This window comes from Rhincodon typus, chromosome 14 (genome assembly GCF_021869965.1).
Source record: "Rhincodon typus isolate 14 chromosome 14, sRhiTyp1.1, whole genome shotgun sequence".
Lineage (NCBI taxonomy): Eukaryota > Metazoa > Chordata > Chondrichthyes > Orectolobiformes > Rhincodontidae > Rhincodon > Rhincodon typus.
In genome coordinates, this window is record NC_063345.1 from 11,494,443 (window position 1) to 11,519,814 (window position 25,372).

Sequence of the window (25,372 nt, forward strand, 5' to 3'; positions counted from 1 at the left end):
GGAGATAGGTGAGCTGAAAGAGAGCAGAGAGAGAGGTGAGCAGAGGGAGAAGTGAGCAGAGAGAGAGCAGGGAAAGAGATGAACAGATAAAGAGTGGTGAGAAAGATAGGTGAGTAGAAAAAAAGCAGAGAAATAGGGAAGTTTGCAATAAAAGAGCAGAGGGAGAGGTGAGCAGGGACAGCAGCAAAAAAATGAAGTGGGGCAAGTCTCAAAAAAACAGTTGAAAGAGAAATAAGCAAAAGCAAAGAAAGAGAAAAAAGCACAGATTCAACCCAGCAAATTCAGACTGAAATGTCAAAGAGGTAGAGTGATCACAGAGAATAGGTTATTAGAGAAAGCCAGCAGTGCAGTAAATAAATCTCAGAGAAATAACACTGGGAAGTCAGATCAGTGTTCAAATATATATCTTTGAATTATATTCATAGTTTCATTATTTTCATACAGTTATTGGTGAATTCTCACTTGTGTGAATACCGGACAGGACAATGAGAAATGGTGAGAGCTGGAAAGCAGGGAAGTTCTGGTGTAAAGAAATTAAGTTTGACACAGTTTCACATATCTATCTCATTGTTAGATCTAGGGATCCTCAGTACCAGCAGCCAAGCCATCAAAGTACAGACTACAGCAAACCACTAGATATATTGTTTGTTGTCTTTGCTGTCAGTGGTCACTTTCATTAGATTGGGTTTAAGACACTCTCCGTATTGAGTGGGGTACCTTCACATTTGTGTTTTAAGTTCAGGTCAAATTTTAGGGTTGTAAAGCCAATCAGCATTCTTAAAATGATCAGTCTCTGGTGTACTTTGAATGATGCCAGTAGGAGGGAAAATCCAACATGCTAGCTCTGTAATTAAGGCATAGAACTCAATTATTTTACAGCTAACTGACCAAAGCAGGGAAAGCACTGAAACTAGACTCATTTCCGTGCCAATTGGAGGTCATTGTGATTCTGGGCTGTCGCAAATAGATTCAGCCACTCAGTTGTCATTTCTCTTGATTGTAAAACCTAATAATTTGCATTGTAACAAGGTGTGCTTTAGACTTGGGGCAAGAACATTTTGAGAATATCATTATTATGCTGTGCATCAATTTTATTTATCTTCCAAAAATGCTGTGACCACACATGGAACCGCAATGGGAGAAGTGTCCACTGGGATGAAGCAGCTCCAGATGTTTTGAAACCACTTATCATTACTGAGAAAATAATTTGTTGATTTGCAAGAACCAAAACTACTACTTTTGAAAATCTTTCTTACAAACATTTTGAATAGAATCCAACGTATTACCTCTCTAAGTCACTGTGATGAGCTCGGTGAATTATTACTGCATTCCAAGCATGGTATTTGGTGATATGAACATAGAGACATGGACTTTTGTGCCAACCACAATTTTTGGAAAATGACCTAAAAATTCCCAACAGCATTTGATAGGGGCTTTATTTTATTTTCATGTTTTCTCCCTATTTCTAATTCTTTGTGTACCAGAAACTAGCATTCACTCACTGTATAAATTTATCAAGAGAGACTTAGATATGCGTATGTATACACACAGGTATATGAAACCTTATCTTTTAAAATGAAGGATGTTTTTATGAATTTCACTTCTACAAGAGTTAAATAAAACTCCATTTTGTTAGCACTTTAAAGGAACAGATCAAAGATTTTTGTAATTGTTGAGAGCCAGTGTTGCAAGTTCACAACTAGGGATGCTTTTATTCTCGATTTGTAACTCATAACCTGTTAATTGTAAATATGCACCTGAATTCTTTGTAATATTTAGAAATGCTAGGCTACTAATCACTGAAGATCAATTAAACAAGTCTCCAATTGGATTTTGCATTTGGTCATCTTGTTTCCAGTTTCATCCAAAGCTTAAAGGAGACAGAAATCTTTTTGCTATGAATCTTTGTAATCAGCTCTGCAAGTCTTTGTGACATTACCTTATATTCTAGGTGCTACCTAAGTGGATGAACGGAAACGGTGACTTTGATGTCGCTGTTGTCATTCAATAAGTTATTGTGAATATCTTTCAATTTCTCATGCCTCTTGTTGCTGTGTGTGCTCAGAGTCAGCAATTTCCTGCTTTTCCAACAACGGTTTTCTTCTCCTGTGGTGTGATCTCCTATGTCCTCGTACTCTCTTCCCACCTCCATTTCAACCCAACACTCTTCCTATCAAGGACACCTGACCCCTCTGAACATCTAGTCTCAGAGTCATTTAAATATATTTGAACAGTTCTTATGCTTTCCCCGGTCATACCTGCAGTAAGAAGGGTGGTCATGTTGTGTTGTCAATGGTTTCTGAACCAAAGAGTTTTATGTCTGGTCCATGACCTGCATAACTGAAACCCTTTGAAATTGATTGGATAGAGTTTTGTGACTTGAAGAGTTAAATTTCTCTGCTCATGCTCCCATAGCAATGAAGAATGCCATGGCATCCAGTGTCAGTATGGGTCAGAAGACAGAAAATACGTCTGATTTTTTTTTCATTTCAGTAAGATGTTTATTTCAACCATTCACAGGGGAACGTCAATTCTAACAGGAAAAGGATGAATGGCAGCATAATTCTTAACTGTTTCCTGCTCCAATTCTGCTCTGCTGGACAATCTGTTAGGGAAGGGTCAGAGATCCCATTTAACATCCTTTTTACACACATCATTTAGGTAAATGACAAGCTCTGTCAAAATATGAAATAGGTGTAGTTAAATAAACAAAATATCACAGAGATGGCTTTATACAGCAACTGTGAATCTGTCTTGACATTTTGTCTTTATAATTCTTACCAAAACAAACACACAACTCAAGTTGCCAAAACAAGTGAGGGCATAGGTGTGTGACCAAGAAAATGGAAATTGCTGCAAAGATTACATTATTAAAGGGAGGGAATAATAGAGCGTATAATGAGAATGACTTAAATACTGGAGTCTGTTTATCTAAATCTTTAGTTAGAAGTATTTGCCCTTGGGATCTGCCTCAGTGCATCTGATTGAGATTTGCATTTTGTTTGATATAATATTCCCATTAATGTGCATCTGTCTCAACTGCAGATCTTTTGCTGCAGTTTACCACCTTTAAGGCAAACACACTAAGAACAAATCAGCCGAGTCCCACAGATGTTGGCAGGGTACACCAAAGAGTAAGAAACAAAAGCAGAGAGAGATAGGAGTTACCAGGGATACTGTGTTATATATGGTACATTTGATGTGATTGGGATATTTCTGACTTACTCGTTTGAAAGTTCCACTCATATTGTGGTGGGATTTGAGGATATTAAGCAAATACTTGAATTGCTTCTTTGAGAACCAAGTTGTTGGTTCAAGTCATCAAATTTCCCAAAATGTTTTGATGTTAACGTACTTTATATGTGTACATTCCTAAAGGCATTTTACATCCTTCCTATTTATCATACATTTAACTTTGAAAGACTTGACCCAGTTTCCATTTTCTAGCTACTCTTATTTGCTTTTGGCAGATGCTTACATTGTGTTCTAACCATTCTTGCACTGCCTGCAAATCCATACTGAACCTCTGCAGGACTGTCTTCAGATTAGAATAGTGTAATAGCTCAGTGAAATGAGAGTTTCCAGTGCCAGGCTAAAATTGGTGTTGTTAGTTGAGCATTCTTAAAAAGTAAAATCTTGTAAGTACAGAGAATAAAGTATTTTAACTGGGATTCTCTGAAGAAACTTTCCTTTGCTAACTCAGACTAACAATGATCTTACCAATAATAAAAGCAGAAATTGCTGGAAAATCTCAGAAGGTTCTGAGGAAGGGTCACTAGACCCTGAAATGTTAACTCTGATTTCTCTCCCACAGATGTTGCCAGACCTGCTGAGCTTTTCCAGCAATTTCTGCTTTTGTTTCTGATTTACAGCATCCACAGTTCTTTCAGTTTTTATTTAGGCTTACCAATAAAGTTGGATTACCAAATCTTAATTCAAATAACCAAAACGCCAGCTCATTGCAAACAACCTGGTTTATTTTCCTGCGTGATTCTTATTTATCCCTATTCCTGTCCATTCCTTTGTCCCGAACATTTCCTCAGCACTAATCCTTTCTTCCCCTTTTTCATCTCTGGTCCTTCCCATCCACTCATTCTTTGCCTGCTTCATTACAATAGCACTCGGGGCTTTACTCCAGCTTGCATCTGTCCCCGATCTCCCATTTCACATAAAGCTCCCATTCCTTTATACTTCCTGCCCACTTCACCACACTTTCAGTGAAGATGGATCACCAGCTTGATGGGATCCCCAATCTCCATGACTTCCCATTGAATCCTCTTCTATCCAGAACCTCCATCTCTTCAATGCAATCGCACCCTGAATTCCCAAATCAAGATCAGCTTTCTACTGCATCATTCCGAGAAGATCAACCTCCTAATGCCACGAAACCACATGGTTATCCTGAGTCCCCAGCCCACTTTAGCTACTGACCATCTAAATTCTAAATAAAAACCGACAGTGCTGGAAAACCTCAGCAGACCTAGCAGCTTCTGTGCAAAGACAGAGAGAGAGAGAGAGACAGAGGTAATATTTCAAGTCCACTAATGTGGTTAAGAGTCACTCAAAATGTGAACTGTTTCTCGCTGCACAGATTCTGCCAAACCTGCTGAGTTTCACCAGCAGTTTGTTTTTATTTCAGATCTCCAGCATCCATAGTATATGGGCTTAGCACATTCTAAAAAAGCATGCTGGCCTCTAACAAAAGGCAAGCAGTAGAATTAATTCTGTTATGAATATGCAATAAAGCCAGCAGTGTACTCTTTTCATAGATACATGGGATCACGATATTCAACCTGTTAGTACTACTAATGCTATCACAATGTTGTGTAATAAAAAGGTAATTTAACTTATTTAATCGACGGCCGTGATTATAAAAGTCGAACAACATATTCTTCAACACAGTGCGACAATCCTGTTTAAAATGATCCAAGATGTGCAAAAAGTACTTTGTACTCCCAATGTATATTCATCTTGAATGAATGTGACTGCTTTTTCATATTGTTGTGAATAAAATTACTTGAATAAACATGAATCAGATATATTTCACGAAGCTACTGGTGCTGGTGTCAATGTTGGCAGTTTTGATTATGTGGATTTTCAAAAAGAGTACTTTCATTTTTCATCACAAGCGTCTCCAGAGGTTTGAAGCCGTGTTCTATATCAAAAAACAAACCAAACTAATAGGGCTTCAAATGTAACATAGCACTGGAATTGCATTTCATTTTATTTCCCCTTGTAATCCTTGTTTGAGAGCATTTCCATTGTTGATCATGATGTGAACCATCTCAGAATGGGAGTCTCATCTCCCTGACCAATTTTCCACAACAGTTCAATCAAACACAATTTCTCAGAAAAGTTTGACCATGAGATCTTATGCCTCCTCTCAGGCCAAGTGCTATATTTTGTTTTATACTGCCTTTGTGAAGCTCCACAGGATGTTTATTACATTCAAGCTGTTGTTGGTAAAGGCCATTTGAAGGTTCATTGCTGTTTTGTACGTCTGATTCTAATATTGGAAAACTGTTGTTACATTTGGAGAATTTGACAGGATAATAGTTTTACTAAACGGACAAGACTGTGGTTAATCGTGTAGTTAATTGTCCTTACGCAATAGTTGCACAGCATGGTATGGATAACTCATAACAGTTTATAGCTTGTGCATATACCTAGCATAGACAATGGGATAGAACTAGATGTAAATGCAGTGTCATTTTAAGTGAGTTCTATCACATTAATTGGGCAGAATTTACTGCCCTCCCCTAACATAAATTTGGTTGCAGATTGGGGGGGACATTTAATCAGGCAGGAGAATGGTGGGTGGAAGCACTGCTGTTTTCCTACTCCTGTCCTGATCATGTCTGGAGTAGGAAGGCACCACATCGCCAACTCAGACTCCTTCAGTGGGCAATTAAGACTCATGCCGCCAATCCTGCTGATATTCAACCAATGATAGACAGGAGGACGCATCATGTGTGGAGACTGAACAGCAAACCTGTTGGGGCATTGGAGGGATTTGCTGTCTTGCCCAGTATAACTGATCGAGGGACCCAGCATCAGGAAGGCGTGTGGGGCATAAACAATTATGATCCCCCATTCACCCCTGCAACAACCCATTCTGCCCTCACTCATCAGTGGCCTAGCTGGGCCCATTGATAATCCTGAGTCTTGGGTTGGTGCCCTACAGATAGCAGCTCCCATCTCCTTACTGAGGGTAGTCAGCAACACTCACTTTGTCAAACCTCTTCCTGATTTTGAAACCCCTTATCAGATTTCCCCTGAATCTTTCGTATGCCAAGGAGCACCTCAGCTTCTCCCATCTCTCCACATAACTGAAGTGCTTCAATTTTGACAAAGTGATGTAATGTAATGAGATATAGTCCATCACCATGTTAATGTGTTGGAAGCAGTTCAGACAGCGTTTTGAGATTAATACCTGGAATGAGCAGATTACCATATGAGGAAAGGCTAGACATGCTAGGCCTACATCTGCTGGAGTTTGGAAGAGTCAGGGATGACTTAATTGGATGGTCCATGGCTCAGTGGTTAGCACTGCAAATTCATAGTACTAGGGACCTGCGTTCCATTCCAACCTCAGGTGACTGTGTGGAGTTTGCACATTCTCCCCGTGCCTGGGTGGGTTTCCATTGTGTGCTCCAGTTTCCTTCATTTTTAAATTGTGTACGTTAGTTCTGAATTGGCTCACGAGTAATACCAGCACTTTGTCACACAACCGTATATTTGCATAAATTTCAGTAAGAACAACTCTCATTTGTCTGAACTCCAATCTTGTCTCAAAAGCAATCCCTTCATCCCAGGATCAACCTGGCAAAACGTCTCTGAACTGTCTTCAATGGAAGTATACCCCTCCTAATGTAAGGAGACAAAAAACTACAGCCACTATCCAGCTGTGGGTGGACTAAAGTGGTGGATGGTGGGAACTGCGATGCTCAGTGGGAGAGAGTCACACCCCTGCAGCTGATGAACAATCTTCTACTTTCTTCCGCCCTCTTCCATCAGGCAGAAGATATAAAAATTTGAATACACGTTCAAACAAATTCAAGAACAGCTTCCTCCCTGCTGTCATCAGACTTTGGAATGGACCTCTCAAATGTTAATTCTTATCTCTGTCTCTCTTTGCACCTTCTGTAACACTGTATTCTGCACACTGTTCTGCTATACGGATGCACTTTGTATGGTACAATCTGCCTGTATAGCATGCAAAACACCACTTTTCACTGTCTCTCAGTACAAACAACAACAATAAATCAAACAATCAATCCATCTAGTGTATTATAGTGGTTAACTCAGTGGTGGATGGGACAGTATTGGGCTGGTTGTTCGGGCTATTATATGTGCCACTCCTGCCAAAAAACACCAAGTTGTGTGCATTCCAATACAATGCTGCATAGGAAAGATCCAGCTGTTCAGAACTTCAGCATGTAATAGAATTGCTCTGCCCATTTAAGCTGAGTTCTTCCTGGGATTGGCCAAACTGGGACAAATGCTACAACTGTCTTGCAGAATTGCTCCTTTAACCCTCTCTCCTCAGCTGCTCTGAGCTTATTCTGTCATGTGGAGACCTCATTAAAATTTGTCAATTTCACATCTTTTTCCACAGAGGAACAGGGGAAAGGGTATCCATGACCATGCTGGAGGTGCTGGTAGATGGCAGTCAAAGCTGCAGATGATGGTCAGTGTGAGACAATATGAGGAAGCTAACTGCAATTACAAATAAAGTGAAGGACAGAGGGACGTGGGAGGTGTTCAATCAGAAAGGTGGGAGTGCTTTGATCTTTTTGGGGTTCGTGATGAAATTCCAGTTATCAGTTCAAGTGTCCTCAGGTTTGGAAATCTGCCATTTTTATCCAGCCTGGCCCACACATGACTCAGAAAAATATATTTGACTCTTTAATCCTGCTTGAAATGGCCCAGTAAAAACTACACAGCTGTAGTTAAGATGGCAGTTCCTTCCGTTACCTTCTTGAGGACAATTTGAATTGGGCAATAAATGCTGGCTTTGTTCTGTCTTGCAGTGTTTGTCTGAGATTAATAAAATTCTGAAGCTTAAAGATATCTTAAACTTTCAGCACAGGGTTCACACTGCAATCAGAGTTCACCAATAATGCATTCCTGAAAGTATGTGTTCCACACTTGGGTTAGAAGTTAGAAACACAGAATACAGGATCAAGAGTGGGTCATTTGGGCCTTTTGAGCCTGCTTCACTATTCTCAATAATCATGGCTGATCATTCAACTCAGTACCCTGTTCCCTCTTTTTCCTTGTATCATGTTATCCCTTTAATCCTAAGATTAATATCTAGATCTTTCTTGAATTGGCCTCAGCAGTTCATTTGTGGCAGAGAATTCCAGAGTCTCACCACTCTCTGAGTGAAGAAAATTCTGCTCATCTATGTCCTAAAAAGCCTATCCAATATCCTTAATTTGTGACCCCTAGTTCTGGACTCTCCTGTCATTGGGAACATCCTCCTGTGTTTAACCTATCTAGCCTTGTTAGAATTTTATATGTTTCTATGGGATAGTAGCAGCATGGTGGTTCAGTGGTTAGCACTGCTGCCTCACAGCACCAGGGAGTGGGGTTCGATTCTACCCTTGGCTGACTGTATGCGTATAGTTTGCACGTTCCCCTGTAGGCTGCCTCCAGATTTTCTGGTTTCCTCCCACAATCCAAGGATATGCAGGTTAGATGGATTGGCCACACTAAATTGCCATTGTATCCAGAGCCATGAAGTTAGGTGGATTAGCCATGGGAAATGCACGTTTACAAGGGTGGTCTGGGTGAATTCTGAAGAAGCATCACTTGACCTGAAAAATTACCTGATTTCTCTCCACAGACGCTGCCAGACCTGCTGATCGTTTCCAGTAATTTCTATTTTTGGGTCTGGGTGGGATGTTCTTCACAGGGTCAGTATGGACTTGATGGGCCAAGTGGCCTGCTTCCACACTGTCGAGATTGTATGAGATTCCTGCGCCCCACCCCCTCCCCTCCCCTCCCCTCCCCTCCCGCTTTCTTCTAAACTGCAGTGAATTTAGTCGTAACCTATCCAGTCTTTCTTTGTAATATCAACCTGGTAAACCTTTTGTTGCAGTCCCTCAATAGCCAGAACATCCTTCCTCAGATAGGTAGACCAAAACTATTTCAGGAAGAACTGCTGATGCTGGAGTAAGAGATAACACAGCGTGGAGTTGGAGGAATACAGCAGGCCAGGCAGCATCATAGGAACAGGAAAGTTGACGTTTCGGGTCGGGTCGGCTCGGCTCCACGCTATACTATTCGAGGTGTGGTTTTACCAAAGCCCTGTTACAAGTTGCCGCAAGGCATCCTTGCTCCCGTTGTATATTCGTAAGTGATGAGAGGTTATACATGTTTGTATCCACCCGAAGCACCTTCAGTCAGTCAAACGTCCTAAAACACAGGCTGGGCTCCCTTAAAGAGTTTTAACCAGTTTTCCATGTCTCATAATTCAGTCCAGAATTGACCCTCAGTTCTCAGAGGATAATCAATACTTAAATTTATTCAATTAAGAACTGAGTCTCAACATCTTATCCCGGGCGGTTGAAGTTCAGCGCTGAACCCGAGCTTGGTATAGCTACAAGGAAACAGGTTGTTACATTTTAAACTAATGAATATTGTGACCGGTAAAGTGGCAATTGTATTGATCTGGAAGCTTGTCATTCATTCAATCATTCACTCATGCAGGCAGGATTGGACAGTAAATTTCCTATACAGTAATCATTGCCGACACTTTCCAAGCTCCGCTAGCCCTTTAAGGGATGGTCCCTTTAATATCTCCACCCTCAGTTTGTTACGTCCCAGTTCTCAGTGGTTTGAAACGTACAATTCAGGACAGGGATTGGCTCAGGCTTCATACTCTTACCCAGTTCCGTTGAGATTGGTTCCGCTGACAGTTCCGCCATTCTGTCAAAACCGGATCCAGCTACTGAGACTTTCACTACACGAAGACAGCCACAGGATTCAATGCTGGAATTGTTTAAGAACAGTCACAGCAGATTGTGAGCTTCAGTGACATTTCCAATCTTGCTGCGTGGATGAGTTGAGGTAACAGTTTTACTATTGATCAGATTTGACATCGCCATTACTTGTATGGGATATAGTACCATTTCCAGTATAGCTCATTGGGAGACATTAGCATTTCCAATACTATTGAGCCTGTACACATTTTTAATATTGATCAGACTGAGTGACATCTCCAATATGACGGAGATACAGTAACATTTCCAGTGTTGCTCCAGTGTTTGCCTTTTGAAATGTGTCACCTCTAAATAAACTGCTTCCACATCCTGGTTTCCATATTTAAGCCTGACTTAAGGTTGCCCCTCTCTGTTGTGTTAATACTAACTATCAAAGCCATTCCTTCTTTTCCACATTCCTGTCCTTTCAAAATGTCCTGTACCCTTCAAGATTCAGGTCCCAAACCTGTGTCATCTTACAGTCACATCTTTATATGGTTATCAGATGGGACTTACTTATTTCCCAGTTCACCTGTTTTGTTTCAATGCGACATGCATTCAGATACAGACTTATGTTTTTTAAACATTATTTCTTTAGTAAATTCATGTTTTATCTGTTAGTTGGCTCTTCAGTTCATATTCTGTATGCTTTTCTATCATGGTCTTTTTATCATTTGTTATTTTAATACTTGTTTCTTTGGTCTTGACTCTACTCACTGATTTACCACCTCTTCCCAAATTTGATCTCTTGCTTCATTATTCAGTTTAAAATCCTCTCTACTTCCTTAGTTATGTAGTTGGTAAGAACATTGGCTCCAACACAGTTCAGGTGGAGATTGTACAGATCCCACCTTTCAGCACTGTTGGTGCCAGTGTCCATGAACTGGAACCCGCTTCTCCCGCACCAGTCATTCATCCATGCCTTCATCTGTCTCACCTTGTTTACCCTCTTGCAATTTGCACATGGTTCAGGCAGAGATTATAACCTTTTGAGGTTCTGCTTCTTAAATGTGGCACCTGGCTCCTCATTACTAGCAGTGTAGAACCTCTTTTGACCAGCCATGTTGTTGATCCCCACATGGATCACAGCAATTAGATCCTTACCCTTCCACTGTGAGTTTGTCTCCAGCTTGGAGCACTTATCCCACACCCTGGCCCTGGGTGCAATGCAGGTGTCTGGACCCCTGGCTTTGCTGCAGAGAACAATGTCAAGCCTACCCACCACCCCATCTCGCTCACAAAGCCCTCCTTACTATCACTACACTCTCTTTTGTTTTTCCTCCCTCTTTGAATGGCTTTCTGTACCATGGTGCCATAGTCAGTTAGCTCATTTACTCTGCAGCCATCACTCTTATCCAGAACAAGCTGAAAGAACCTCAAATATGTTAGGCATTTGCAAGGACTGAGGCTCCCACCTTCTGGGTTCCCTTCCTTGCCTCTCTCACAGTTACACTCTCCTATCCCACAACACTGACTAAATCAGACCCCAATCTAAAGATGTGTAACTGCCTCCTGGTACAAAGCATCCATGTAAAATTCCCCATCCCAACTCATTGCAGTATCAGTAATTCAGCTTCTAGTTCATTAACTTAGAACTGAAACTGCTCACAGTTCAAACACTTACGGTAGCAAATTTTTGCCCTGGACCAAACTGATGGCCAGGAGCTCCCACATGCTACAGCTGTGTCACATCACCCATTTTGCCATCCTATTGTGTTCTAATGAATGGCTTTGTCATTTTATTCAACTTCATGATGACTTACTTTTTAATATATTTTATCCACCTTCCCACTCATCGTTATATTATGTTGAATTTTAGGAATGGAATAAACCTTAGTCACTGACTGGATACCTAATATCTAACTTTTCCTCCTGTTCAGAGTAAGAACCAATTCCAGGAGTCTGAAACAAATTAGAAAGAGTAAATGCAATGGAGAATCTCTTCTCTCTCAGCCCCTTCCTTCTTTAAACATCTAACTTCAGCACTCTATTGGCTGTTGCATTCAAGTGTTAAGTGGTACTAATTTGGCTAGTTTCATCTGCTTCTAACAGAAAAAGCCTAACTGACCCACTTATAGAGGAACTGGTTTTAGCTGTTTTCTCTTAATTAAGCACAACTACTTTTCCAATGGAGGCCTTGTTGAAAGTCCTGCTTAAGCTCGGGAAAGTCAAATTTTCAATTGAAGATCTCAGTTGAATGCTAAATACAAACAAAGTGAGATTTGTTCAGAAACAAAACTTGCCATTCTAGTCTTCAGATTGCACAGTGTGGAGCTGGAGGAACACGGCAGGCCAGGCAGCATCAGACCCGAAATGCCAGATACCCTGTTCCTCTGATGCTACCTGGCCAGTTGTGTCCCTCCAACTTCACACTGTGTTATCTCTGACTCCAGCATCTGCAGTTCTTGCTGTCTCATTGTAGTCTTCAGTACCAGTGGCAGTTACGTTTCCATTATCAAATGTTGTGAGTTGCTGTAATTTTTACAATGTCGATATTGCTTAATGTGAGTTTCAGGAATGTTTCCATCCTATTCCTCAGCTTTTGAGTTGCACTGTTTATTCCCTCCTGTTAAAATTTTACTGTTGGGGTGTACGTTTGTTGATCTCTGAATGTTTTTGTGCTTTTTAGGTGATGTTGGCTGAGCTGGGCAACAGTTCTACCCCCAGCGTTAGCTTCGAAGGTGATGCAGAGGAAAGGGACAAATCTGTACTTGTCTCCCTTCTGGAGCAGCTCACAAATTCCACCGTCTTGTGTCCTGTGTTTCTCGACACCCCTGAACTTGTGGTTGTTGTGTCCATCCAGCGATACCTGAGAGACCCTGGGAATGAGGAGGGGTCCCAATCAGCTTCCGGCTACTTTTTCGATGTGACGGTGACTGATCAGATTTCTCAGGTGAAGTGCCACTTGGCTCCTGTCCTGAACTCCCTGGTTCACTGGAACTGCCTGAGAGTGGGCCGTGGGATTCACCTCACACGCTGCAGCCTGGTGCATGATGAGAAGAGGCTGAACCGATGCTTCCTGCAGATTGAGGCGCTGGAGCTGGTGGCTGCAGAATGCAATCCCAGTTTGAGTATCCCTTCCCCGAGCATCGAGCCCCTCCGCAGCTTGACTACATCCCAGAGGGGGAGGGATCTTCTGAGGACTTTGCAGATGGAAACCCCCTTGAAAGGGGGACGGCTTCATTATTTACCCTTGTGGAATAACAATGACCCGTATGGCAGAGAATGGGCTGGCCCCAAGACACCGCCATTTCCAAATGTCCCTCTTGAAGGTGAGCTCTCTTTCAATTTTAAGTTACACTGTATTGTCAAGTATATTGTTATTTATCTAAATTAAAGTTGTCATAGTCCTACCAGACGAGAGGGCTCCTCTCCCATTAGAGAGACAACTGCTGGTGGTTTAACCTGAGGGTTGCCACACCTCAGACGAGGGTCAAAATTGAGAATGAGAGTCCTTCACGTTTACCTCACCAGTGCAGGAATTGAGCCCATGCTGTTACATCACTCAGCATTGCAAACCAGCTGTCTAGCCAACCGAGCTAACCAACCCGCTATTGTTTATATAATCGAGAAGTGAGTGGAGATTTCCTGTTTTTGAATGCTGTCAGTCTGTGTGCACCAGGATGTGACAAAAGTGACACTACTGAGGTTTCACATGAACAGGCTCCTGTATCTATTGTGTCTAATGTGGTATTATAATGTCAGAACATTGTTTTACCCATCTGCTCTAAACAATAGCTGTAACATAGTAACCAAAACACCAACACGTATCATTCAAGCATTTACTATTTTACATTGCTTTTAGAAGTTTGTAATGTGTATCTCCGTAAATAAAAGTTGACAGGGATTGTAATGATTGGCTGTTTGTCCTTACAGACTGACGTTCTGGAGTAGAGTAATTGGCCTTTCTCAAGCCCAAAGTGAATGATCTTTTGCATTTTTTTAATCACTCATGGGATGTGAGTGTTGCTGGCTGGGCCAGCATTTATCGCCCATCTCTAGTTGCCATTGAGAAGGTGGACCTTTGGCAAATTTCTGCAGTACATCTTGTAGGTAGGACACACTGCTGCTACTGAGCTTTGGTGGTGGAGGGAGTGGGTGCTTGTGGATGTGGTGCCAATCAAGCGGGCTGCTTTGTCCTGGATGGTGTCAAGGCTCTTGAGTGTTGTTGGGGCTGCACCCATCCAGGCAAGTGGGGAATATTCCACCACACTCCTGACTATTGCCTTCTTTCTTTTGAACTCCATCTCTGCTCATTCACTTTGTCTTATATCCCTAGGTAGCTTCATGTTCACATCTATGCAACATACAGTGACTCCAAAGTCAGTGTCATTGATGAAATGGGATATGCTTCATCCTTAATGCAAGTCATTAATGTCAGTGATCAAGAGCTGAGGTCTCATTACAGACCCCTGGGTGACATCACTTGACACAAAGTGGCAATTAGAGAACAGACCCTTTGCCGTGACTTTGTGTCCCTTACCTCTGCGCAAATTACTGACACTTGTTACAAGGTTACCTCCAGTTCTCTGTGTACTGATTCTTTACTCACCATCTTTTCTCAAGTGCCGTCTGCAAATCAATATAGACACAGTACAAAGACATTTCCCCATCCATCACGATAGACACTTTGCTGGCAGTTCAACTGGATCAGACCGACACTTATCTTCCCTTCAGGAATCCCTGCTTATCCACCAACCCATACCTATCCGACTCATTTTAAAACTAGTCACTGTGAATATTGATTTTAAAAAAACAGGAAATGCTAGAAATGCACAGCTGGTTAAACAACATCTACAGAGAGAGAGAAGCAGAATTAATGTTACACCTCTCCTTTTGAAAGAAAACATAACATTTCAGTCTCATTGTTTTCTCACAGGCTTAGGACTCATTTCTCTCCAACACTTGTCAATGACCTGGAGAGCAAAAGTTGGATTTCCACATCTTCTCGTGCGAATAATGCACAAGTCCAGGTTACGCTACTATGGACGGCCCCAAACAAAGGTGGACTTTCCATATCAGGTTAGTAATCCCATCTGCATTCACTCCCCGATGTTCTGAAGGCTTTGAAATGTCCCTCTCTTTAACTCCTGACCCAGAGCTTTTATGATTTGCACAAGAATTCCAGCATTTATTTTCCACTCTTAAATGGAGGGCATTTTAGAGCCAACCACGTTGCTGTGGGTCTGAAGTCACATGTAGACCAGACTAGGTAAGGATGGCAGTTTCCTTCGCTAAAGGACATAAGCGAACCAGATGGGTTTTTCCTGACAATCAGCAATGGTTTTATCATTAGACCCCTAATTCCAGATATTTGTTGAATTCAAGTTCCACCATCTGCCATGGCAGGATATGAACCCGGGTCCTGAGAACATTGCCAGGTCTCCGGATTAATAGGCCAGCGATAATACCATTAGGCCATCACCTCCCCTGATAAACCATCATTCCCTGACCTTTTAATGTTACTCAGTGTTAAATTTTGCTTTATAACATGAACAAAGTTGCGTTAGTTCAGGCTCTGACCCACAAGCTGTACGCTGGACGTGGAACAGGCAGCTCCCACCACCTTTGGGGTTAATAGGAACTGCTGATGCTGGAGTCTGAGATAACAAGGTGTAGAGCTGGAGGAACACAGCAGGCCAAGCAGCATCAGAGGAGCAGGAAAGCTGACGTTTTGGGTCTGGACCCTTCTTCTGATCCTTTCCTGTTCCTCTGATGCTGCCTGGCCTGCTGTGTTCATCCAGCTCTACAACTTTTTGTCCCACCACCTTTTTAGGGTTTGCAATATTTTCTAATCAGCCTGGTTCAGGCATATTTCTGAAGCAGGTGGGATTCAACCCAGGCCTCCTGGTCGAAAGGTTACATTACCGCAGTGTCACCAGAATCCCCCTAACTGTTAGGATTTCCACCCCCTGGTGAACCATTGGCACCAGTTTGCAATCAAGCTCCCAACTGCATTACAGCAGCTTAATTTAGAAGGACCTGAGGGCATCACAGTGTCTGCCATCGTATTAATGCTGACAGGCACACAAGTACCATGTTGGCATCATGTTAGCATTTAGCCTCTGACCCGCTCCACCCTGTTATGGAGCGATCTGTAGGTTAATGCATAGGTCAGTCAAACCTAAGCAATATATCTCTTCATGCAGTGTCAAGAATTTGTTTTTAATTTATCTTCACTAATATCTGGAGGGATATTTGAACCTCTTATTTGAACTAAACCCTTTGTATTTCCCATTTGTCTTCCTTATAAGCCAGTGGGTTTTGTTTTTGTTCTCTGGATGTGTAATTTTTTGTTTTACGTTTTCCTCTAGTCCCAGAGATGAAGGGTTGTAACGGTGGGGTAAAAGCATATCCATTGTAGAGATGGTGATGCACATCCTGCCCATTGGGCTGTGACTGTGTCTAAGATTTCCTTTTGGCTCTTGCTGTAGGCCTACTTTGAAGTAGCTGATCAGTCGGGTATGATGCCACTGGTCCTGTGGAACTCCTTGTGCCCTGAATGGTACCAGTCCCTGCACGTTGGCACAGTTCTCCTGCTGCACCGGTACTCAGTTAAACAAAGTTACCAGAGGAGAACCTGGGCCACTCCATGTGACCCACAGATAAAGAGCCTTAGAACCATAGGTGAGAGTACCACATTCAGTATTATCTGACGTACATACAGTGTGAATTAAGTATTATTCTCTTACATAGGTATCCCGTATTGTTCGTTCTGTAAGCACAGAAACTACCACATCGATCAGTCAATCAGCCTGAGCACCCAGTAGTATCTGAGCATAAAAGCTACATTACTTTTGTCTTTGATTATGCCTCCCTCCCCACCTCTCTCTCTCTCTCTCTCTCTCTCTCTCTCTCTCCCCCCCCATCGCCCCTCCCTGTTCCTCTCCTCTCCCTCCCCCTCCCCTTCTTCTCTGCCCTGTGCTGCAAATATATAGCCAAATTACTCTCTTTTTAACTTTTATCCAACAGTGTCTCTTGTTTAGCCTTATATTTCTCTGACTCTGGTCCTTGTCTACCATTTTCTGATTTTTTCTGTTTCCTTTCCCTTTTTCTCATTACCTTTCCCCTTTCTCCCTCATTGCACCTCTTGCTTGATCTCTTTCTCTCCTCTCTGTCTATCTCCATCTCTCTTTCTCTAGAATGCCTGAAAAGTCAGTTTCCTAGCAATCCATTTGAATCATGCCATTACATTGATCCTACACCTCACTGTTAAAGTGTTTTTTTTTGTGATGTGTTTATCCAATCTTGTCTTAAATTTCCACTCTTGTCCCCATTTAGATTCTTGTCTGTTTCCATCTCCCTTGAACAGGATTGTACAAACCTCCCTATGAAACAGTACTATGCCGGAGAGAAAGAGGCCATTTGGCCCATTGTGCCTGTGCTAACTGATTGATAGGTTCGTTCAATCCATTCCATGCCCTTGCTAACATATCACCCTCATTTTAATGTGACCACTGAATATTTCAATAACAGACTCCTTTGCCTGCTCTTCTAATAAGACCATAAGATGTAGGAGTAGAATTAGGCCATTCAGCCCATCAATTCTGCTCCAAAAATCAATGAGATCATGGCTGATCTGATAACCCTCAACTCCATTTTCCTGCCTTTTCCCTGTAACCTTTGATTCCCTGATTAAAAATCTGTATGTCTCAGCCTTGGATATGCTTAATGACTGATCCTTGACACTCCTCTGCAGTTAAGAATTCCACAAATTCACTATCCTCTGACAGAATCGTAGAATCCCTGCAGCATGGAAACAGGCCAATCGGCCCAACAAGTCCACACCGACCCTCAGAGCATCCCAGCCAGACCCATCCCTCTATAACCCACCTAATCTACACATCCCTGAACACTACGGGCAATTTAGCATGGCCAAGCTACCTAGCCTGCACATCTTGGGACTGTGGGAGGAAACCGGAGCACTCGGAGGAAACCCACGCAGACCCAGGGAGAATGTGCAAACTCCACACAGACAGTCGCCCGAGGGTGGAATTGAACCTGGGTTCCTGGCACTGTGAGGCAGCAGTGCTAACCACTGAGCCACTGCACCACCCCTAGAAGAAGAAATCGAAGAAATTCTATTTCTTCTCTGTCGTAAATGTGTGACCCCTTATTTTAAGATTATTCTCTCTGGTTCTAACTCTTACAGAAGGTAAAACAACCTTTCCACATCTACTCTGTCACGTCGTCTCAGAGTCGTGTATGGTTCAATAAGGTTCCCTCTTATTCTTCTAAACTCCAATGGGCACAGGCCCAATCTCTCCTCTCCTCATAAAACAGTCACTCCAGCCCTGGTACTACTGAGTGAAGCTCTTCTGAATGACCTCCAATGCCAGTATGTCATTAGGATTATCAAAACTGTTTGAAACAAACATTAATAAAGTAGATGGAGGAGCTTTGTGTAAACATGTTAAGAATCTGAATGCTGATATTAGTATAATTTCCCAAATCTTGGAATGGATAATTACTGCCAATGGAAGCTTCCAGTAGAGAGCTGTGCTGATAGCATGCGTTGGCTATAGAATCAGGCTGCGCTCCCAAAAGAGTATTGGGCTGTCAATTGCCCTGGCTTTGACTCTTAAAATAAAACAAAAAAACTGCAGACGCCACAGATCCAAAAGGAAAAACAGAAATTGCTGGCGAAACTCAGCAGGTCTGTGAGAAGAAAACAGTCAAGTCCAGTGACTCTGCCATCAGAATTCTGAAAAGTCACAAAACTCTGCTTTCTCCCTACAATTGCTGCTAGACCTGCTGACTTTCACCAACAATTTCTGATTTTGTCCCTGGTTTCAAGAATGGCCCAGTGGTAGCAGCCTTGACTCTTGAGTTAGAAGAACCTGGAGCTTGACTCCCACTCATAATACTTCAGTGAATAGGAACAGGATGTGGCTATTTAGCCCATTAACCCTGTTCCACCATTCAGCTCGATCATAGCGAATCATCTATCTCCGTGCCATCTTCCTGTACCATCCCACATTCTCTGATGTTATGCGTCGACTGCGTTGAAACCTACTCTCAAACTGAGCTTCCAAAGCCTTCTGGAGTAGAGAATTCCAAAGATTCATCAGCCTCTGAAGGTAAAGATTCTCACTCATCTCAACGTCCCACCCCATATCCTGGGATTATGTCCACTGGTTTTAGACTCCCTAGTCATCTATTGCACCCCCCACCCCATCCCCTTTACAACTTGTAAGAATTGTGTTAGCTTCACTGAGGTTGCCTCACATTCTTTGGAACTCCAGGAAATGCTGATCAGATTTTGCAACCATTCCTCTTTAGACAATCCCACCATGTCAAGGATTAATGTGGTGAACCTCAATGTTGTTTTCCTCCCTGGCTAGTCTATCCCTCCTTAGTGAAGTACTAAGAGAGAGCTGCACTGTGATAGGAACAATGACTGTCCAGGTCATCTGGTATTGTTTGAGGGGTAGGTATTATGGAAATAATGAATTGTGCCATCTGCATCCACCTGAGAAGAGAAATATCACTTCTGTTTAACAGCCCTTTTGAAAAACAGCACCTTTGGCTGTGTGGAGCTCCCTCAGTGTTGTACTCGAGTATCAGTCTGGGTTTTGACCTCATTGTTTGAAGTGAGACTTGAACCCAGAACCTCCTGACTGAACTGAATGCGCTACCACTTGAATGAAGTCTGATGTACAGTGTCGCAGTCAGGCAGAACCCTAGACAGATAAGCAAAAAGTGGAGGACTGCTGTTGTTTGTTGGTAGTTACGTAAATGCAAAAGTTTGGTCTTTGCCAAGCTATAACTCAACACACAATCAATATTTGTCCCATCAACAAATACCATTCAGATGGATGATCTGATCATTATGTCATTGCTGTTTGTAGGTCCTTCCTGTGTGCAATCCTTGTTCCTATGTAACACCAATGTTTAAAAGGCTGTCTGGCCTTTTACTGCCTGTTTTGGGACAGCCTATAATCATGAAAGGTGCTATATGAATGCAAATTTTGAAGTCAGACATGCTTCTACAGAAAGAGAGAGAGAGTACCTCACATGTTGGTCAAACATTGGCCTTATGGCTGTCTTAGCACCTTGGTTTCAGAGAACCTACAGAAAGCCGATGGGTTTACCCACCCGCTAGCCTCCAGGATGTCTTTTATTTCCGCAGGTTTTCCATTTACTTTCTGCTGGATTTGATTTCAGAGATCTGCCTCAATCCACGAGACCCTCGTGCTGAAATCCAGATTGTACCACCTCAGCAAGTCAAAGCAGAGTGGAGGTTACCTGACATTAAATACAATTTTATCACGAGGTACCGTTCCTGTAAAAGATTCCCTTTGAAATTCATGACCGCTCACCTTGGTAGTTATTGTTAAATGCGTGAAGCCATGACGTGTTTTTATGTTAGTGATAAAGCTTACACTAACTGGCTGCAGCACAGCGTGCAGTGAGGTACACTTACTAAAACCAATTCCTCGTGTACCTGAGTTTGCAGAGCTGGGAATTTAAAAAAAAATTGTTCATTTGTCAGGTGTGAGCCAAATCTATCAAAGTCAAGAGATAGTAGGAACTGCAGATGCTGGATTTCTGAAGAAGGGTCTAGGCACGAAACGTCAGCCTTCCTGCTCCTCTGATGCTGCTTGGCCTGCTGTGTTCATCCAGCTGTACACCTTGTTATCTCTATCAAAGTCAATATTTGTTGCCCGTCCCCAATTCCTATGAGCTGGATTGGCTCTCTAGACCAATTCAGAGGACACGTGTGAGTCAATTCTCTTGCTATGGGTCTGGAGTCACGTAAGACCAAACGATGTAGGAGCATAAATCGGCCATTCAGCCCATCAAGTCTGCTCTGCCTTTCAATGAGATCATGGCTGATCTAATAATCCTCAACTCCACTTTCCTGTCTTTTCCCCATAATTCTTGATTTCCTTATTGATAAACAATCTGTCAATCTCACCTTGAATATACTTAACAGCCCAGCCTTGACAGCCCTCTGGGGCCAAGCATTTCACAGATTCACTACCCTCTGAGAAAAGAAATACCTCGTCACCTCTTGTCTTAAATGTGTGGCTGTTTATCCTGAGATAATACCCTCCGGTCCTACAATCTCTCACAAGGAGAAACTCATCCTTTCTCAAATCTGTCCAGTCCCCTAAGAATCTTGTATGTTTCAAATAGGCCATATCTCCTTCTTCTAAATTCCAACAAGTACAGGCCCAACCTTAACAACCACTCTTTTAAAAAAAGAGTTTTTTAAAATTAATTTGTGGGATGTGGGCATTTATTGCCCATCCCCAGTTGCCCTTGAGAAGGTGGTGGTGAGCTGCCTTCTTGAGCCTCTGCAATCCACATGCTGTGGGTTGACCCACAATGCCCTTAGGGAGGGAGTTACTTGAACCAGTAACAGTGAAGGTGATACGTTTCCAAGTCAGGATGGTGAATGGCTTCGAGGGAAACTTGCAGGTGGTGGTGTTCCCAGGTATCTGTTGCCCATGTCCTTCCAGATGGAAGTGGTCGTGAGTTTGGAAGGTGCTGTGTGAGGATCTTGGGTGAATTTCTGCAGTGCATCTTGTAGATAGTACACACTGCTGCCATTGAGCGTCGGTAGTGGAGGGAGTGGATACTTGTGGATGCAGGCTGCTTTGTCCTGGATGGTGTCAAGTTTTTTGGGTGTTGTTGGAGCTGCACTCATCCAGGCAAGTGGGGAGTATTCCATCACGCTCCTGACTTGTGTCTTATCAATGATGGGCAGGCTTTGGGGAGTCAGGGTGTGAGTTACTTGCTGCAGTATTTTTAACGTCTGACCTGCTCTTGTAGCCGTTGTCTTTATGTGGTGAGTCCAGTTAAGTTTCTGGTCAATGGTAACCCACAGGATGTTGATAGTGGGGGATTCAGTGACGGTAACATCATTGAATGTCAAGGGGTTGTGGTTAGATTGTCTGTTATTGGTGATGGTCATAGCCTGGCATTTGTGTGGCACTAATGTTACTTGCCTCCAGACCTGGTATCGGCTTAGATTCATAGAGTCCTACAGCAGAGAAACACACCCTTTGGAGTAACTTGTCTGCACTGACCAGGCATCCCAATCTGACCTAGTCCCATTTGCCAGCATTTGGCCCATATCCCTCTAAACCCTTCCTACTCATGTACCCATCCAGATGCCTTTTAAATGTTGTAAATGTACCAGCCCCCACCATCCGCTCTGGCAACTCGTTCCATGCACGCATCACCCTCTGCATGAAAGAGTTGCCCCTCAGGTGATTTTTAAATCTTACCCGAATCACCTTAAAGCTATGCCCTCTAGTTTTGACTCCCTTCCCTGGGGAGGAAGACCTTGGCTGTTTTCCCTATCCATGCCCCTCACAATTTTATAAACTCAGCTTCCAATGCTCCAGGGAAAATAGCCCCAGCTTATTCAGCCTTTCCCTATGGCTCCATACCTTGCAGTCCCATCAGTATCCTTGTAAATCTTTTCTGCACCAACTCAGGTCTAACAATATTTTTCCTATAGAAGGGTGAGCAGAATTTTTCACAGTATTTTAAAAGTGGCCTACCCAATGTCCTGTACAGCCACAGCATGACCTCCCAACCCCTATACTCAATGTTCTGACCAATGAATGCAAGCGTACAAAATGCCTTCTTCACCACCCTGTCTGCCTGAAACTCCACTTTCAAGAAACTACGCACCTGCACACCTAGGTCTCTTTGTTTGGCCACACTCCCCAGGGCCTAGCCATTAACTGTATAAGTCCTGCCCTGGTTTGCCTTTCCAAAATGCAATATCTCACATTTATCTAAACTAAACTCCATCTATCACTCCTTGGCCCACTGGCCCATCTGATCACGGTCCCAATGTTCTGCAAGATAACCTTCACTGTCCTCTACACCACCTATTTTGCTGTCATCTGCAAATTTATTAACCATGTTTCCTATATTCACATTCTAATCATTTATATAAATCATGAAACTTATTGGACCAAGCACAGATCCTGTGACACACTATTAGTGAAATTTCTTTGGAGTGCCTCCAATATATTAATCCCAGGGATGAACCTGTATTGCATGCCTTCAATGATACGTACATCCCTCCTTACTCAGCGAACTACTGTAGGAGAGCAGCACTGTCATAGGTGCACTGAGTGGCCGAGTCATCTGTTTTAGGTATTCTTTGAGGGAGCAGAATAAACCAGGAAATGTAGGCTGAACCAGATAGGGATGGCAGATTTCCTTCCCCTAAAGTGCATTAGTTAATTATTTTAATAATAATTGTTGCGGGAACTTAACAGATTTATGAATTGAACTTCAATTCTATTAGCTGCCGTGGTGGGATTTGAACTCTTTGTCTCGAGAGCATTAGCCTGGACCTTTTAATTGCATGTCCAGTGATATTACCACTTCACCACCATCTCCCCATGACACCTGTGACATGTCTTCAGTTTATTCAACAAGCAGCATTTATTTCTTTTGAAATTTCTTCTCCAAGCCTGTTCAGAAAGCCACCTTTCCGGCCTTTGGCGCTTCTCAATCCTGCTGTGAGATTACAGTTTGTCCAGAATTTTAATGGAAGCTATGAACAGCACGTGGACAAGCCTTTTACATGACAGCAACGGGTGGAATATTTAAAGAGCAATGTCTCATTGGTGCCTTATCCTGCTCTCAAGACATCCCAAAATGTTTGGGAGACAGATTTTGGAAAGTTGTAAGGTGTAATAGGATTGTTGTCATGGGTGACTTCAACTTCCCTAATATAGACTGGAACCTCCTAAGTTTGGATGGAGCAGATGTTGTCAGATGTGCCCAGGAAGGATTTCTGACTCAGTATGTAGATAGGCCAACTAAGGGGAGGCCATATTGGATTTGGTGCTTGGCAACAAACCAGGTCAGGTGTCAGATCTCTCGGTGGGAGAGCATTTCGGTGATAGTGATCACAACTCCCTGACCTTTACTATAGTCATGGAGAGGGATAGGAGCAGACGGTATGGGAAAGTATTTAATTGGGGGAGGGGGAATTACAATGCTATTGGGCAAGAACTGCGGAGCATAAATTGGGAACAGATGTTCTCGGGGAAATGCGCGACAGAAATAGGGAACAGTTGCTACAGGTACTGGATAGGTTTGTCCCACCGAGGCAAGGAAAGGATGGTAAGGTGAAGGAACCTTGGATGACAAGACATGTTGAACATCCAGTCAAGAGGAAGAAGGAAGCTTACTTAAGGTTGAGGAAGCAAGGATTGGGCAGGGCTCTAGAAGTCTACAAGGTAGCCAGGAAGGAACTGAAGAATGGACTTAGGAGAACAAGAAGGGGATATGAGAAAAGATTGGCAGGTAGGATCAAGGAAACCCTAAGGCATTCTATGCTTATGTGAGGAACAAGAGGATGGCCAGAGTGAGGGTAGGGCCGATCAGGGATAGTGGAGGGAACTTGTGCGTGGAGTCAGAGGAGGTAGGGGAGGTCCTTAATGAATACTTTGCTTCACCAGTGAGAGGGACCTTGATGTTTGTGAGGACAGCATGAAACAGGCAGATATACTCGAACAGGTTGATGTTAGGAAGGAGGATATGCAAGAGATTTTGAAAAACATGAGGATAGATAAGTCCCCTGGGCCAGACGGGATAGAACAAAACAAAGAAAATTACAGAACAGGAACAGGCCCTTCGGTCCTCCAAGCCTGCGCCGATACAGATCCTCTATCTAAACCTGTCACCTACTTTCCAAGGATCTGTATCCCTCTGCTCCCTGCCCATTCAAGTATCTGTCTAGATACATCTTAAATGACGCTATCCTGCCCGCCTCTACCACCTCCGCTGGCAACGCGTTCCAGGCACCCACCACCCTCCGCGTAAAGAACTTTTCACGCATATCTCCCTTAAACCTATCCCCTCTCATCTTGAAATCGTGACCCCTAGTAATTGGGATGTACCTAAGGTTACTACGGGAAGCGAGGGAAGAGATTGCTTCCCCTTTGGCGATGATTTTTGCGTCCTCACTGTCCACTGGAATAGTGCCAGGTGATTGGAGGGTGGCAAATGTCATTCCCTTGTTCAAGAAAGTGAATAGGGATAATCCTGGAAATTACAGACCGGTCAGTCTTCCTTCTGTGGTGGGCAAGTTATTGGAGAAGATTCTGAGACATAGTATTTATGATTATTTGGAAAAGCACAGTTTGATTAGAAATAGTTAGCATAGCTTTGTGAGGGGCAGGTCATGCCTCACAAGCCTTGTTGAATTCTTTGACAATGTGATAAAACACATCGATGAAGGCAGAGCAGTGGATGTGGTGTATATAGATTTTAGCAAGGCATTTGATAAGGTTCCACATGGTACACTCATTCAGAAAGTAAGGAGGCATGGGATTCAGGGAAATTTGGTTGTCTGGATACAAAACTGGCTATCCAATAGAAGACAGAGGGTGGTAGTA

The 25,372-nt window shown here is 42.8% G+C and overlaps 1 protein-coding gene across 2 annotated transcripts in view; it reads left to right on the forward strand.

Moving 5' to 3' along the window:
• Positions 1-9,901: 9,901 nt before the first annotated feature.
• The window catches only part of LOC109920948 (RPA-related protein RADX-like), a 63,485-nt gene continuing 48,014 nt past the window's right edge, over positions 9,902-25,372 (forward strand). For both annotated transcript variants that reach the window (XM_048605232.1, XM_048605231.1), the window contains exons 1-5: positions 9,902-10,077; positions 12,619-13,261; positions 14,869-15,011; positions 16,424-16,616; positions 20,157-20,265. In XM_048605232.1, the coding sequence (XP_048461189.1) occupies positions 12,622-13,261; positions 14,869-15,011; positions 16,424-16,616; positions 20,157-20,265 (1,085 nt within the window). In that variant the 5' untranslated portion in view covers positions 9,902-10,077; positions 12,619-12,621. The remainder of the gene's footprint in view (positions 10,078-12,618; positions 13,262-14,868; positions 15,012-16,423; positions 16,617-20,156; positions 20,266-25,372) is intronic.